At 39.4% G+C, this 18,093-nt stretch overlaps 1 protein-coding gene across 1 annotated transcript in view; it reads right to left on the reverse strand.

Annotated features, from left to right (window-relative positions):
* LOC129692529 (cytochrome P450 2J4-like) overlaps nt 1-18,093 on the reverse strand; it is a 43,146-nt gene that overhangs the window by 14,927 nt on the left and 10,126 nt on the right. Inside the window, exons 3-7 of the mRNA XM_055629000.1 lie at nt 15,895-16,044; nt 15,273-15,433; nt 9,407-9,583; nt 5,826-5,967; nt 256-443 (exon numbers count right to left, since the gene is read on the reverse strand). Coding sequence (XP_055484975.1) covers nt 256-443; nt 5,826-5,967; nt 9,407-9,583; nt 15,273-15,433; nt 15,895-16,044 — 818 coding nt within the window. The remainder of the gene's footprint in view (nt 1-255; nt 444-5,825; nt 5,968-9,406; nt 9,584-15,272; nt 15,434-15,894; nt 16,045-18,093) is intronic.

The raw sequence follows: 18,093 nt of genomic DNA on the forward strand, positions 1-18,093 counted from the left end.
CTCCCCTACCAGTGGACTTGGAGAGGGGCATTCATGGAGTAGGAGGAGGAAGGGAGGGGTTGGGAGGGGAGGAGGGAAGGAACTACAGGGGGATACAAAGTAAATAAAATGAAATTAATAAAAAATGCAAAAAATAATATCGCTCCTCTAATTTAAATGACTTCTTGGGACAGACATATGTGTTATTTTATGTTTGGGTTCTTCAGATAATGCCAAAGACTAACTGGAGGTCAGAAGCTGAGAGTGAAAAATTACCTTTGGTAGGTGGTACCCAGCCAATGTGATATCAGCAGTTACTTCCCTGGGAACATTCAAGGGGTTGACATTGCCCATCCTCTGCACCTCATGGATGACAGCATTAGTGTAGGGCATGGACTCTTGGTCGTCTGTGCTTGGCTGCCTGTCATGGCCAATCACTCTATCAATCTCAGCCTGTACTTTCTCTGCAAGAAAACAGGAGGCTCTGTTAGCTTCAGTGTTTAGGGCTTTCTTCTGAAGACAGAGAAGCTGTCTCCAAGACTTTACCTTTGTACATTTCCCCCAGTGTTTTGTTTATAAAGAAACATCATGTTCCTCATCTCCTCAAAGAACTGCTGTGAAAAGCTGTCAATTCTGTAATTACTACATACTCAAAGCACTCCATGTATCCTGAACTGAATAGCTGTGATCAGCATGGCTAAGCTCATAGCAGTCCCATTTAGGTTTCTGCAAATAAGATCCCCTAACCTAATGGTTTGGAGAAAGCAGAAGCTTAATATTCTGAGTGTGAGTGTCCGAAATATCTACAATCAAGGCATCAGGACATTTCTTATCTGTTAAGGATTAATATTCTGTCTCTACATGACAAAGCTTTGCTGTGTCCTAGTGTCCTAAGGAAAAGGGAATTTCTCTGATTCCTGGTTTTTAAAAAGAAACGTTGAAGAGAATTTCTATTTTTCCATTTGTGTGCATATGCACATATTCCAAAATGAAGGGGTGAAGTGCATAGGACAACTTGTAGGAGTCAGTTCTCTTGTGTCATCTGGGTTCCAGATATTGAAAGCAGGAAATCAGGCTTGTAGCCTTCCCAGCTGAACCATTTCACTGGCCTATTTAAAGGCACTAATACAGTTCACAAGTCTAATCGTCTTCAAACACATCTCCACTGGTAAATGAATTTCATGAAATATATTCATAGGAGGATGCAAACTTTCATCCTCCTGAATATTTATAGACTGTGATTTCCCAAGGAGCTGTATCAGAGTAGAACATACATTGCAAACTGTGAGAGAATGTATTTGCTGCTAAAGCTACTTACATTCTTAAATGCATCATTTCCTAATCTGACAAATAATAATAAGTAGATCTTATTGTATGCATATTTTGATAATTACATAGACTTATATAAGCCAAACAAAGAGTTGAAACTGCTAGGTGTCCTTCATATAGTTTCTTCACTTTTCATCATAATAGAGGTTCTACTGTTTTCTAACTAAAAGCTTGATTTTCTAGATTCTTTCTGGAGTAAATGTGAATATATGACTATGTTCTGCCCAGTAAAATGCAAATAGACCTGATGTTTTACCCTGTGACAACATCTGAAAAGATGACTCCCTGCTTCCTTCCCATGTTCTTTTGCTGAGGTTAAAAAGCAGTCCTAAGATTCCCTGCACTCTGCAAAAAGTTTGGCTATGAATCTCAGCATGTATTTTGATACCCTGCTGTGTAGAGTCTTTCAGAAGCCCTTTGTGGTAGGCTCCTGTCCTGTTCCCAGTTTTCTCCGTCTTCTGATGTCCATCTCGTTTGCCTTTCTGAATGAAGATTGGGCTTCTTACCAGGGTCCTCCTTGGTTAGCTTCCTTAGGTGTACAGGTTTTAGTATGATTTTCCTACATTATATGTCTAATATCTACCCATAAGTGAGCATATGCCATGTGTTTCTTTCTGCTTCTGGGATACCTCACTCAGGACAATCATTTCTAGATCACACCTTTTGCCTGCAAATTTCATGATTTCTTTGTTTTTAATTGATGAGTAGTATTCCATTGTGTAAATGTACCACAATTTCTGTATCCATTCCTCCCCCGAGGGACATCTGGGTTGTTTCAGCTTCTGGCAATTACAAATAAAGCTGCTATGAACATGATTGGATAGAAAGGGGAAACAGGAGCTCCACAAGGAGAGCAACAGAACCAAAAATTTTCTGAGACTGATACTACAAATGAGGACCATGCATGGAGATAACTTTAAACCCCTGCACAGAAGTAGCCCATGGCAGCTCAGTGTCCAAAAGGATTCCCCAATAACAGGAACAGGGACTATCTCTGACGTGAACTCATGGGCTGGCTCTTTGATCACCTCCACCTGAGGGGAGATCAGCCCTACCACTCCAAAAAGGAAGAGAAAGAAGCCAGTCTTGATGCGAACTGATAGACTAGGGTCAGATGGAAAGGAAGGAGGACCTATCCTATCCTTGGACTGGGGAAGAAGCATAGGATAAGAAGAGGGAAGGACAGTTGGATTGAGAAGGGATGGGGGTGGGTACCACAGCTAAGATACAAAGTGAATAAACTGTAATTAATAAAAAGAAAAAGAAAAAAAAGGCAGTCCTAATCGAAGCCACCTCAGAGAGGGTAGAGATAAGCCTCACTCCCTAACAATTTAAAAGAATTTGGAGTAATTTGCCTGTTACACTTTCTAATTTAGACTTTACTTTTATGAGAGAAATAAATGTCTATCAGTGAACAATAGTCTATTAAATACCTAAGTTGACATTTGAATATAACAAACAGGATCACCATAACCACAATTTGTTTTTAAAGTAGGGTCTTCCTTTGTATACAATAACCTCAGATTTCTACTAATCTTGCCTTAGAATCTCAAGAATTATGGTTAATTGTGTGTGTTCACGAACTATGGATAAACAGTATGTTTAAGTGTACAAATCAAAGACAAATTATATCAGGGCATAGGGGTACTCAATGAGACTTTCTCCAACCAAGGACCATGTATGTATATAACCTAGAACCTCTGCTTGGAGGTAGCTCAGTAACCAAGTGGCTTTTTCCCTAGTAAGGGGAACAGGAACTATTTCTGACATGAACTGAAAGACTGACTGGCTCTTTTACCTCTCCCCTCCTCCCTGAGGGAGGAACAGTCTTGCTAGGTCACAGAGGAGGACATGGCAGCCAGTCCTGAAGATACCTGATAAGCTAGGGTCAGATGGAAGAGGAAGAGGACCTCCCCTAGCAGTGGGCTTGGAAAGGGGCAGGGAGGAGATGAGGGAGGGAGGATGGGATTGGGAGGGAATGACGGAGGGGGCTAGAGCTGGGATACAAAGTAAATAACCTGCGATCAATATTTAAAAATAAAAATTAATAAAAAGTTTGCAAATCAGTAATCATGAAGCATATTCATATTATTGTGGTGTAATTATCAAGAGATTTTAGTTGAAACTGAAACTTAATATCTATTAAATACACTTAAGTTTCCATCTTCATTCAACTTTTTACATATAGAGGATTTACCATTCTAGATAACTCATTTGAGTGGGACAGGACAGTTTGTGAAATTTTGCAAACGGTTGCTTAATTCATCACTATGTCCTGAAAGCTCATCAATGCTAGTGCAGTTACCAAAACTTCACTTCCTTGTGACTGGATTGCCTCTTTAGCTCATGTATGTCAATGCCTCATCTATTCACAGTCCATCGATACTCTGGCTGGTCGTCTGTCTTAACTGCTGTGTATATTGCAAAATTAACATGGGTACAGTAAGTGTTACTTAAATCTACTGACATTCTAGAGCCTCTGCTACAGAAAACACATATGCATCTCAGCAGCTTTTAACTTTTTTAAAATGCACATATTCAAAGAGGCATGAATTTTAAATTGTTTTAACCCAAGATGCATATTGTAGAAGTTTGAATAAAAATGATTCCCATAAGCTCAGGTACTGGGGTCAGCTTTGAATATTAATAATCTTGCACAGTTTCCAGTTTGCTCTCTGTGCACTGTTTGTACTTGAGATATAAATTTTTAGGTTCAAGATCTCAAGATCTGGCTATCTTCTCACCGCCCCCTCCACTCTCATAGAGTTTTTTTGTTTGTTTGTTTTTGTTGTTGTTTTTTTAGCCATAAATTAAGTCTTCAGCTTCTGGAAATCAAAACCTTCTGCCAATATGATCCAATGGCCCAAGGGGCGAAGACAACATGGAAGTTAAACTTATTAGTGTCATCCTCATATTTGGGAGATGCAAGATGGTTGATGATTCTTCCTTTGGAGTTTATGAGAGCTAACGAGGCAATATGGCATATAACAGGAAAAGCCCCATGAGAGGTCTATGAAACACATTGTATTGAAAGTGAAGCCTGGATACCAGTAGAACTCCAAAGATGCTGCAGAAGCCCTACCCAAGAGACACCTCCAAAAAAGTCTGCAAGGGATAGTAAATAGACTTATGTTGAAGGGTGAAATTGAAACTATGTTTCCAGACATCATCCATGGAGTTTCAGGCTTTGGTATTTGAACAATTGGGTTTCATTCTTGCTTTGTTTTAGTGTTTCCTCACCATTCTTCCATGCTTCTCTTTTACACTGGAAATGTATACTCTATGCCAGTGTATGCTGGAAGTATATAAATCTCCATTTTGGTTTTACAGTGAGTCACAGTTAAGATATTGCCTTGAGTCTCAAAAGTCTGGACTTTTGAACAGAATTTAGACTGTAAAGGACTATGGAGAGTATTAAAGTTAGACTAAATCGCATTTTGGATTATAACATACCATGAACACACAGGGGCCAAGAGCTCAAATGTAGAGGATATAATGAGAAGTGTAAAGAATAGCATATAGTTTTAAACACTTAGTCCTAGGAGGTGTTGTATTTTGGGAATCCGTGAGACCTTTAGAGAAGGGAAGGGTTGCAGTATTTTCAGGATAAAAGAAATTAAAGTCTTCCTAGAATTCAATGGAAATGAAGACAGAACATACCCAAACTTATGGGACACAATGAAAGCAGTGCTAAGAGGAAAGTTCGTAGCACTAAATGCCTTCAAAAAGAAATTCGAAACATCTCATGCAAGCAACTTAATGGCTCACTTAAAAGCCCTAGAAAAAAAAGAAGCAGACACACCAAAGAGGAGTACACAGCTGGAAATAATCAAACTCAGGGCTAAAATCAATAAATTAGAAACAAATAAAACAATTCAAAGCATATTCTTATATCCCACCTGATAAACTCTTCTATGTAACCTTGAGAAAAATGTTATGGGATGGTCCACTACTTTTGAAGGCCTGGAAGTCCATGGAACAAAAACAAGGCCACACATTGTTGCATCTCTTGATGCAGAGAATGTCAACAACTTTCCAGGCAGTAAATTCTTCGCAGAATTTATAATATCGTAGGGTTAGTATCTGAGAAGATTCTCCTGAAAACTCAAGAAATTGAAATGGTACATTTGTGGTAGACAAAAGGCCCAAAGCATATATAGAGTTAAGAGTAAGGACAATACAAATGGAGAAAATGTAATGCAGGGAGGCATCATGTGTGTGATTGAGTCTGGACAGGGGTAAGAGCAATAGGATGCCAAGTATCAGACTGATACTTCTTCTTGGTGATATCCAAGGCAAAAGACGATGGCAGTGCTGAAAAGGAAGAAGGGTCTGCGTTGATTTCCATAGGACAGTGTCACTTTTTACTGCTGAAGGCCATGTCTTTTACCCAAAATACCTCATCTCACAGCTGTTCCATGTCTTCCGCTCCACTATCCTAGCTTCTGGCTCAATCTAAGCAACAATTTTCAGAAGCATCATTTTGCCTTGTCCAGGTGCATTCACCACATGCTCACCTTGGACTTCTGGGTAGAGGACCATGAAGAGCAGAGCCCAGCGCAGTGTGTCGGTTGTTGTTTCTGTTCCAGCAAAGAAGAGGTCCAGAGTGCTGCAAATGAGGTTTTCTTCATTGAAACTTGTAGCAGTCTTGTCTGGGTTCTAGAGAAAACATTGTTTTTCTTTTTTAAGGTCTACTCTTTGTTTATCTATCTATTTATTTATTCTCCTATAAGTTACATCTTCACTACAGTTTTCCATCTCTACAATCCTTCCAGACTTCTGCCTCATCTCTGCTATTCCCCAGATCCATTTCTCCTCAGTTTCCCTTCAAAGAAGAGCAGACTCCCGGGGCTATCAACCAAACACAGCATAAGAAATTACAATTAGATTAAGTATAAGCCCTCAGATCAGTGCTGGATTAAGGCTACCCAGTAGGAGAAAAACTTCCCAAGAATAAGCAAAAGGGTCAGAGACGCCCCCCACCCAAATCCTAATATTATGAGTTTCACATAAATACTGAGCTACATAACCATAAAATGTAGAGTTAGAGGACTATATCTGGAATTAACTAAAATCCAAGTTGCTAGTTACATGTGTGTAGAATTTTTCGTTATTAAATCATTAAAAGTGGGAAGATCCTCCTTTAACTAGATCTTCAATGGTGCAAAAGTGTATTTTAAATCTGGGCCACATCTTCTGGTAGCAGCCTACATGGAATAAGAGGTTTTTACTCTTCGCCTGCTTGCTTCTCCTCTCATTGGCAAGACAATTTCTTCACTGTTCTTAGAGCATATTTCTTTGGGATTCTGGCATATACTTAAGATCAGCTGAGACATCCAGTTGATGGACTGAACAAATACTTGATTCTTAGACTTTTTATTGTTAGTCATTGTTGGACTAGCTGGATCACAGACTCCAAAAGACCCTAATTCTCAAGAACCACCAAATATATATATATATATAGGGTTTACTAGAATGACTTACAGTTCTGTTCTTCTAGATTTCTCTGAATAATACAAAACACATCTGAATCATGATGTTATGTGAATTAAGTGAAAATATAGCAAATACTCAACAAATGTTTTTGCTCACTACAGAAATTAAGTAAAAACTCTATGTTCACTGTCCTAATTAAAACTCTCATTAATTGTTCATTATTGAAATCTCTTGGAAACTATTTTAAGTGTTTCAATCTAAAGGGAAAAGTATCCTGGCTTTTGGAATCCAAGGAATACCATAAAGTCATATTGGACAACAAACCTCCTACAAGAGATTTATTGTGAGGAAAAAATCCAGTAGAGTTTCTGCCTTTGCTCAGATGAGGAACAGCAGAGAACTGAGCAGACACCGACTATATAGTTTCTTGGATGATAGGGAGTTTCTAGGGTAGAGATTTAAAGGGTGAAGTTTAGTGGGATTTCAATTCCTGACCTTGGAGGAGCTCAGGATTGGTCGGTTTTCCTGTTCAGGGACGGGTGGAATTATTTTTCTTTTAGGGTGGTCTAGGCTACTATCCTGACTCAGGGCTGTGAATGACCATGATAGCACCTAAGGGCCTTTAGGTGAGTCTGTGGAGTCGGGATTGACTAAGAAAGTTCATCATATTGGGGCTTGTCCACTTTCCTGCCTTGAGGGTTTACAAAGTTTAGAAAGTATACAAAGTTTAGGAATAGAGTTCACAGCAGGGAAGACTTTCCCTGCCACTTTTATTAGAGTGAACAGCCAACACATATCAGTAGTTCTAAAGAATGTAATACTGTCTTTACAACTTTCTCTGGAAGAATCAATTTGGTTTTTTTGTTGTTTCGTTTTGTTTTGATTATTTATTACAATTTGGTCACTTTGCATCCCAGCTGTAGCGCCCTCCCTGATAGCCTCCTAGTTCCACCTTCCCTCTTATTCCCCTCCCCTAGTCCATTGATAGCAGAAGTCCTCCTCCCCTTCTATCTGGCCATAGCCTATCAGGTCTCACTAGAACTGACTGCATCTTCTTTCTCTGTGGCCTGGCAAGGCTGCCCTCCAGGGGGAAGTGATCAAGGAGCCAGCAACTAAGTCCATGTGAGAGACAGCCCCTGTTCCCCTTACTAGGGAAACCCACTTAGAGACTGAGCTGCCATAGGCTACATCTGAGCCTGGGGTCTAGGTCCTCCCCAAGCATTGTTCTTGGTGACTGCATCGTGTTCCTGTTAATGTTGATGGTCTCACACCTGAACTCTATATGGTAAATAATCTGCCTCCACCTCTAAGGGTAAAATGATGCTTCTATTGAACTGTGGCAGGCATATGAAATAAAAGAGAGGGTGGACAGACATTACCCACTGTTCACTTGCTCAGAGGAGGAACCTGGAATCCAGTGAGTCAAAAAGTCTGTGACACATGTAGTAATGTGGATAAGCCACATTACTGAGATTGTAGCAGGAAAATTAGCATTATGATCCGAATCTAAAACAACTACAGGTTCATGTTTGGAACACTTGTTTCCTAGTTGGTAGAACTTATTTTTTTGTGTTCTGGAGAATTAGGGTCCATTGTAGTTTCTACCACCAGGGGAGGTACTCAAAGTTATTATAAGGTCCTGGACTTGTTTCTGTCTGATTTCTGGTACACAATGATGTGCAGGCTACACCATACTTTTGCCACCATGAATTTAGCTAGTCTGCCATTCCCTCTCTGTAACAATGGGTCAAACCCATGAAATTGTGAATGAAAATAAATCTTCAGTTTCACAAGTTGGTTTTGTTGAGTCTTGTCAAAAAGATGCATAGGCAACACATACAGTCAACTGGCTACTTTCTGGCCTTTGTGTCATTGGAGAGTCTTAATATGGGGTCAGAGGAAGGCAATGTCCAATTCATATTTTGGAGTTAAACTCCTCTATTCTGTTAAACTCAGCTTGAACTAAGATGGTATGGGTGACTGGCCTTCGACCAAATCATCAATAACTAGAGCTCCAAAGTTTAATTGCTATTTTTTCTCTTTGAGCATCGATTCTTCACCTAAGAGCAAAGTCTAAAGAGTGACACATAGCTACGTCATCTTCCATCAAGAGAAACTCAAAGAGTGAACCCTTTCCTTCTAATGATGTATTTGGCACACCACTTCATGCACTTCTGAAGTACTATTCCTAATTTATATTTCCACAATGTGTAATTGCTGATCTGCAAAGATGCACAGATCTTCATTTTATAAGCTGTGCATTTTACTGATAAGCAAAAATTGACATTGCTGTTGTGATTAATTTCAAGAAGGAGTATTAGCATTAATTATTCTTATTAGAGGGGGCCTTGATCAGAGAAAGGAGATGTAAAGACGGAAGCAGATGATGAGATGAGAAAGATGCTACAAGCGTGGCACTGAAAATGAAGGAAGGAGCCATAGCAAGGGATATCAGTGCCCTCTGAGAGCTTGGAACATCATGGTGATGGAGTCCCATAATCCTTAGAGCCTACCTGGCCAAAAGACATAGGGATTCGCCTAGTAATACACTCAGTACAGTGATATACCCTTAAATATCTGGCAGCATGATGCAAGATCAACTGAAAACCTCCAAATCACCATATGATTTTTCCTAAAAAGACCCAGACATCACCTTCCTCACCTTTGTCATTTCTGTAAGGAAAGCATCAATGAAGTCTCTTGGCTCAGCAGGATTCCAATCTTTCCTGTGACTGTCCATCATACGGGAAACAAACAATTTCAGTTTTTCCCAGTTTCTGAAAAGTGTTTGATGTGGTCCAGGAAGATATTTAATTATGGATGGAAAGACATTGTAGAGCTTATGAAGAAAAATAAGAAAATATTGGAAAAAACATGGAATAACTTTTTCACATTTCTAAATAATCTTGTCCTTCCCATTGTTTCATCTATTGGAACTTTGGGGTCATCTTGGTTTCTGGATTGCCTCTCACCACTGCTTAAACAGGTGCCATAAAAAACATATGCTACAACAGGCCACTTTAATGATTTTGACTCCTTCCTCCATGTTCTATACCATCATCTCTCCCATCTGAATGCTGCATACTATTTATTCATTTATTATTCCACCTTCACTGCCTACTCAGATCATTTGAAAACGTTTCCATAGAGAACATTTGCCAGTATGGTCTCATGGTTTCACTTATTGACTTATCCTTATAAGCCATCACTATACTCAAAGCCAAAAACATAGTGCTTTGTAACTGTAAGCCCTACAGAGATGGAGTCTTCCAAATATTCACCATTTTTCACATTTCTTTGAATAGTACAAATACATTGGCCACTGTGATCACACGAAGGGCATTTCTATTTCAGGTCTATGCATTTATATTTATTGGGAATAGAGAATATCTCTAAAACTGGCATGGTCCCTGTTCTTCAGTTCATAAAAGTAATGGTGAAATGTCCTAGCCTGGAAGTTCTGCTACTTGATTAGAGTCAAAAAGATAGTCATCTTTTCACCTTCTTTCTAACTTTTTAACAGGGTGTATTTCTCTCAGGAAAATTACTACTAGTACGTATTGAGTAGGTATCTGTGTATGCTGGTATCCCCAACATGATTTAGTTACTATATATGGTAAGATGGCAACATTTATTTAAGTAAAGAGGATCATAAAGTTTCAGTGATATGTAGTAAATAGAAGAGCAGAATGCTATAAGATCAACAGTATCTAAAATGAGTCAGATGTATGTTTTTCTTTCATTTACTAACTTCACATTAGATAACATATTAATATTTTAATATTACTAATAAAATTTTTCAATAATAATAATAATTATTATTAATAGCATCAAAATGTGCTGACATTTGATATTATTAATTACATTAAAATATGTCAATATTTAATATCATTAATAATATTAAGTAGTGTTAATATTAGATCCTTTACTACTGAAGTCTCACTCTGCCCACTGAATGGTATTCTACAGAGGTCTTATGGACTCTTGTCTATATTGCTTGCATAATTTGGTACCAGGTTTCAGACATCATGTTGCATCTTTTTATGTGTATAGTATAATTGAAAAAATTAAGGACATTTATTTACAGGGTCTATCAAAGTGCCTAATGTAATTGGTCATGCCAAGAATGTTTATTATCACTTTTTGCCACCTCTTTGCTCCCTTCTGACTATTTCCCCCTTCATACATACACTCAGAAGTTGTCTGGGCACTCACTGAACTCCACTGACTTCCTAGGCTCTGCTTACTAGGAGGAAAGCAATGGAGCTGCTGGACTTGCAACTACCACAAGTAAGAGTTAAAACAAGTACACAAAATAGTGTAGACAATGGGTGCAACTGAACTCATTCATTATGCTCCTTTTTATTCCTGTAATTAATCCTAACCAATTCCATAGTTTTTAGTGATATAGCATCACTGAACTTTAGGAGAAAGTGCTTGTAGGGAGAGGACAAAAGAAAACAAATCCTCTTTTGGGTGCGTTATAGAGAAGTTGATGCACAGAAACAGAAAGTATTAAGGAGAAAAGATGAACTTTTGAAGGACCAGTGACAGCTTCAGATTCATTCTCTCTGGAACCATTGCATACCCAGTCTATGGTAAGCTAAAACGTCTGCAATTGTTACTTGCACATAGATGGTGCTGGTCTATTTGGATGTCTACACGCAGAAAAATGAAAATAGATCCACATTTATCATCCTGCACAAAACTAAAGTCTAAGTGGATCAAAGACCTCAACATAAAACCAGATACGCTTAATCGGTTAGAAGAAAAAGTGGGGAACAGCCTAGAACTCATTGGCACAGGAGACAACTTCCTGAACAGAACTCCACCAGCACAGGCTTTAAGAGCAACAATCAATAAATGGGACCTCATGAAACTGAAAAGCTTCTGTAAAGCAAAGGATACCGCCATCAAAACAAAACGACTGCCTACAGATTGGGAAAGAATCTTCACCAACCCTTTATCTGACAGAGGGCTAATATCCAGTATAAAGAACTAAAGAAGCTGAAAAGCAACAAACCAAGTAATCCAATTAAAAAATGGGGAACAGAGCTAAACAGAGAATTCTCTGTAGAGGAATATAGAATGGCAGAGAAACACTTAAAGAAATGTTCAACCTCATTAGCCATTAGGGAAATGCAAATCAAAATGACCCTGAGATTTCACCTTACACCCATCAGAATGGCCAAGATGAAAAACTCAAGTGACAACACATGCTGGAGAGGTTGTGGGAAAAGGGGAACCCTCCTCCATTGCTGGTGGGAATGTAAACTGGTACAACCACTTTGGAAGTCAATCTGGTGCTTTCTAAAACAATTAGGAATAGTGCTTCTTCAAGACCCAGCTATACCACTGCTAGGCACATATCCAAAATTTGCTCAAGTACACAATAAGGACATTTGCTCAACCATGTTTGTAGCAGCTTTATTTGTAATAGCCAGAACCTGGAAACAACCCAGATGTCCATCAACGGAGGAATGGATACAGAAATTGTGGCATTTTTACACAATGGAATACTACTCAGCAATCAAAAAAGAAGAAATCATGAAATTTGCAGGCAAATGGTGGGATCTAGAAAAGATCATCCTGAGTGAAGTATCCCAGAAGGAGAAAGACAAACATGGAATATACTCGCTTATATAGACCTAAAAGATATGATAAACATAATGAAATCTATACACCTAAAGAAGATATTCAAGAAAGCGGACACGGGGTATGATGATCAATCCTCATTTAGAAAGACAAATGAGATATGCATTGAATGTATGACAAGAGTCTACCTCAGAAAGCATCTGAAAGACTCTACCTAGCAGTGTTCCAAAGTAGATACTAAGACTCATAACCAAACCTTCGGCAGAGTGCAGAGAATCATATGAAAGAAGGGGAGTTTGATGTGGAAAAGATAGGAGCTCCACAAGGACCAAACATATCTGGGCACAGGGTCTTTTCTAAGATGGACACTCAACCAAAGACCATGAGAGGATAAAACCTAGAACCTCTGCTCGGATGTGACCCGTGATAGCTCAGTAATCAATTGGTTTCCCATAGTAAGGGGAACAAGGACTATTTCTAACAGGAACTCAATGACTGGCTCTTTGACCTCCCCACCTCCCAAGGGAGGAGCAGTCCTATTAGGCCACAGAGGAGGACTTTGCAGCTAGTCCTGAAAATACCTGACAAAATGGAGTCATATGAAAGGGGAGGAGTTCTCCCCTATCAGTGGACTTGGAAAGGGGCAGGGAGGAGATGAGGAAGGGAGGGTGGGGTTGGGGAGGGAATGAGGGAAACAGCTGGGATACAGAATTAACAAAATGTAACTAATGAGAAAAATAAAATAAAAAATAAAAAATAAATAAAAAATTCACCTTAAACACAAAAAAAACCAAAACAAAATGAATAAAGCATAATTAATAAAAAATAAAATAACACATCGTAAACCACCAACTAGGTTTTATCAGATACATAAGAATCAAAGTTATCTGTGAGTTAAATAAAAGCAACAGTAATAAACATGGCTAAGAGACATCAACCCTATCCAAAGCACTACAGGGAAAAGCTCATCATTATCATCCTTATCCAACACCAAAAGGTCTTTCTTGAAAACACACATAAAAGTAACATAATATAGACTAAGCAAGCTGTGTAATGTATTTAGAAATGTTTCTACATATATAAGAAACAATAATTAATAAAATTTTGAGGCTATGGATTTGACAGGGAGCAAGGAGAGCTACTTGGAAGTATATGAAAGAAGAAAATTAAAGCAGAAATTATATAATTATATTAAAATCTTAAAAATATTATAAGACCTGGAGGGAACAGGAACTCCACAAAGAGACCAACAGAGCCAAAATTACTGCACCCTTGGGGGCCTGTATAGACTGATGCTCCAACCAAGGACTATTCATGGAAGGACCTAGACCCACTGCTCAGATGTAGCCCATGGGCAGCCCAGTCTTCGTTATATATTTTTGTATGTTTATGTGTTTATTATTACAATTTATTCATATTGTAACCAGATGTAGCCCATATAGTCTCCATGTTGGTGCCCTAGTAATGGGAACAGGGGCTGTCCCTGACATGAAATCAGTGGCTGGCTCTTTGATCATCCCCTCCTGAAGGGGAGCAGCTATGCCAGGCCACAGAGGAAGAGAATGCAGCCAGTCCTGGTAAGACCTGATAAGCTAGGGTCAGATAGTAGGGGAGGAGGATGGCCCATATCAGTGGACTAGGGGAAGGGCACAGGGAGAGAAGGAGGATGGGATGGGAGGAGATGAAGGAAGGGGCTACAGCTGGGTACAAAGTAAATAAAGTGCAATAAATAAATAAATAATAGATAGGAGATAACTTTTTAAAAGGAGACAATCCCAGTCAATTTCAACATTGTTTTTTATACCTTTTATTGATTCTTTACTGAATTTCACAGCAAGTACCACAATCCAACTCATTTCCTTATCCCCGTGAATCTACCATCTGACCTTGCAACCTCTCCCTGACAAAACTAAAACAAAACTAGATGGACTTAAAATAAACAAGTCATAGAAACTGCAGTGTATCACAGTGTGTCAGTGTGTTCCATTGTATATGCATCTTTACTTGAAATGTTCATTGCAGCGCATCATTGGTCTGGTTCGAGGCTTCTGGCTTCTGCTACACTACCTATATTAGAACCTCTATGATATCCTGTTGTTGCCCTGTGTCATGGAGATTCTGCAGTCTTGAATCTGCAGGACTTGTCCTTTCACATGTTCATAAATGGAATAGATGTTGGGGTGGGCCAACTCAAAACCCTGGATCTGGGCCTGGAGGTAGCTCATTTGGTTTGCCTGCCAGCTTTCCTGCTCCTGCACCACCAGGACAAGCTCTCCATCACTGCTCAGGCTAGCTTACCCAATACAGCAACATGCAAAGGGGCAGGATCATCTCTCCTACACTCATGTCCTTGGGCAAGGCCACCTGTTCCTACTTCATTAAGGCCAGCTCTACTCTGCTCTCTAGGTGAGGTGCTGGGCCCACTCTCCCATGTGCTGCAGCCAGTGAGGGGCAGGGCCAGCTCTCTCCTTCTCATGACCTTGGGGCCAGCTCACCTGCCTGCTGCAGTTGGCAAGGGGTGAGGGAGCAGAGCATCTCTCCCTTGTTCCCACTACACCATAGCAGATGAGGGATGAGGCCAGCTTTCCTGAGCTCACAGCCCTGGCTTACCCACCTTCCCACAGCCAGGGTCAGTTGTACTGTGCTGTCCAGGTAAGGGACAGGGCTCACTAACCTGTTTGTGGTTATTTGTTTTCATAAAGGGAAATTTCCACATACATCTATATTTACAAATGTAAATATAAAAATAGTACAGATATACTCAAAGTTCATATATACTGAATGGGTTTGTATCAGAATTAACATTTAAAACATTGTATGTTAACTTCAAAGAGTCCCCCAAACAAAACAACAAAACAAAACAAAACCTTGGTTTTGCCCCATTTCCAATCCAGTATTTCTTTTTTCAAAATGTGCAAAGGCAGGGAGTTTACCATTAACATCATTGATGCCTCCAAACATACTGTCTCATCTGCTAACTTCAGCAGCTCCTGAAACTGACCATCCTCATACTCAAAGCGCTCTCCAAAGGTGATGGAGCAAATGATGTTGGAAACTGCATTTTTCACCTTCAAGTGAGCGTCAAAAGGATGTCCTGGAGGTGGAGATGGGGAGGGAAGAGTCTTTCAAAGATATTGGGTTTTTTTTTCTCTCTTTCTTTTCTTTTCTTTTTTTCTCTATTTTCCTCTCTTTATCTTTATTAATTTTTTCTATTAAATATTTCAACTCTGTGTGATATAAAATATGCATAATAAAGTATAATAAAGTGTAATATGAAAAGCTGGGGCCACAGCTTCCTACATGGTACTTGGCATGATTCAAGGACTTGGTCAATATTTGTTCCATAGATAACCAGGCTTTTTGTTCAGCAACCTGTTAAATGACCCATTTTTGTATTTAGCTGTAGAACTCCTGCGCCAGGTACATTGCTAGATATTTACTCTTCAATCCTCAGTGCCCAGCACACTGAGGTACAAGGACAAACTTGAGACAATAAGAATCTGTTCAATGAATAAAATGGCCAGAGCACCCTGCACCACCCTGTGAAATGCCCACCTTCCTCCTCTCCTATGGCCTCCACAAGGTAGAGGGCCTCCTCCTGTATGCGCTGCTCTAAGCTCTTCTTCCCTAGCCCAAAGTTCTTGAGCATCATCAGTGCAAACCGTCTTTGCTCCTTCCATGTCTGTCCACTGGAGAAGACAATTCCTGGAAAGAAAAAAAATCTTTAATGTTATGATATTGCGATTCTGGCTATAAAATACCTGGAAACTGTATTAGACCCACATGCAGATGAAATGAAGGGCAGATATGGAAATTCACAGCTTCTAAAGATGATCCAAAGCAAGTGGCTAATATGTTCTGTTGATTTGCAACAGCACATAATTTAATAAGTACTTCCTATTTATTATATAATTTTGTTCTGACAGGAACTCCATTTATTTACTACCAACTAAGAAAGTGTCCATTTCAGTTGCTAAAACACTAAGGCATGATAACAAATTGAAAAATAAGATTAGAAAGACAACATGTTGTTCTACTCTAGGTGTTCAAATTCAAGTGTTTCAAAGCAAACAAATCAAAGCATCCCCTTTGATTAGTAAATGTATAAGCCAATTTATCTCAATGACTACCCGGAATGTACTTATGGATAGTCAAGGCATACTTCTATATAGAATGTAAATACACAGTAGAAGAGAGGTTCATAAAACACGGACATTAAAAGATGACAAAATGTTTTAAGAAGTTAGGAAGGATTAATATTCTTTTCTCTGTTTCTGTCTTTGTTTCTCTCATTCATACACACATACATACAAACATGAACAAAAAATAGGCAGACACACACACAGGCAGTCACACACACACACACACACAGGAGGGACATGGGGAGCAAAGAGGAGAAACATGCTGCTCTGCTCAGCATCATGTCTCAGGGCACATACAATGCCACCCATGGCCCTGACCATGTCTTACCTTTCAGAAGAATATTCAACTCCATCAGCGCAGGACCTGGCCTCCGTCTTATGTGTTCTTTCATCAACTCAATCATGTATTTCTTGAAACTCTCCTTTCAACTCTTGGTCCTTCAGCTATCGACTTTCTTCCTACTTCTTTGCCAGGCATTTCTTATAAATTTTGTTATTTTATTTTTTCTATTAAATCCTGAAACATTGGTGTTCTTAAAGACTATGTCTAAAACTCCCCCTTTATACCAGATCTTCCTTTTTAAATTTTTTATTAATTACAGTTTATTCACTTTGTATTCCAGCTATAGCCCCTCTCTCCTTGCCTTCCAATTCCACCATACCTCCCTCATCTCCTCCCAAGCCCCTCTCCAAGTCCACTGATAGGAGCGGCATATTTTCTCTTTCAAAAAAATCTAATGAACTCCAATAATTTTAAATAATTTCTTCTGATAGTAACTGTAGTTTTACCCAGAAGGTAATCACTTCTGAGTCACACAGATGAGTGCAAACTTTGCCAGTTACAGGAATTTAGACTCATCTCATGTATGACATAAGTCACTCTGTGTTTCTGAAAGTACTGTTTCTCCCAAATAGAAGTCACCACCACCAATCATGTTGTCTCCTGTCATTGCTCCTTTTTTCATCACCCAGCCCTGTGATAGTTCCCCAGTAACCCCATTTTGCAGGTATCTGAGTCATAGGCCATGATGGCTTCTCTTTAAAACAAAAAAACAAAAAAACAAAAAAAAAGTATTTATTTGTTTATTGACTTTATATTCTGATCCTAGCACCCCCCTTCTTCCTTCCAGTTTCTCCCTCCTTCCCTCTTTTCTCTTTCCTCTGTCCCCTAATCTTCAGGAAACAGAAAACCCCCAACAACCCACCACAGCACATCAAGTCACATCAGGACTGAACTTATTCTCTTCTCTTGCAGTATGGCTAGGCATCCCTGTCAGGGAAAGGGGGTGTGTGAAAGGAAATCAAGCACAGAGCCTAAGTCCTACACAGCTCTCCAATCCCTTGTTAGGGAACCCACATGAATCTCAAGCTATCCCTCACCTAGCATAGCTGTCTTCAGAGAGACTCCAACCAGCAGCAGATTGATACAGATGCTGAGACACACAGCAAAACATTGGGCGAAGTATAGGGAGTCTTGTGGAAAAGTGTATGTGGAGATGTAGGATAGAAGGACCTGGAGGGGACAGGAACACCACAAGAAGACTAAGAGAGCCAACTAACCAGACTCCAGAGGGGCTTGTGGAAACTGAAGGACCAACTAAGGACTATTCTT

Source organism: Psammomys obesus, unplaced genomic scaffold (genome assembly GCF_907164565.1).
Source record: "Psammomys obesus unplaced genomic scaffold, mPsaObe1.curated_primary_1811, whole genome shotgun sequence".
Classification (NCBI taxonomy): Eukaryota; Metazoa; Chordata; class Mammalia; order Rodentia; family Muridae; genus Psammomys; species Psammomys obesus.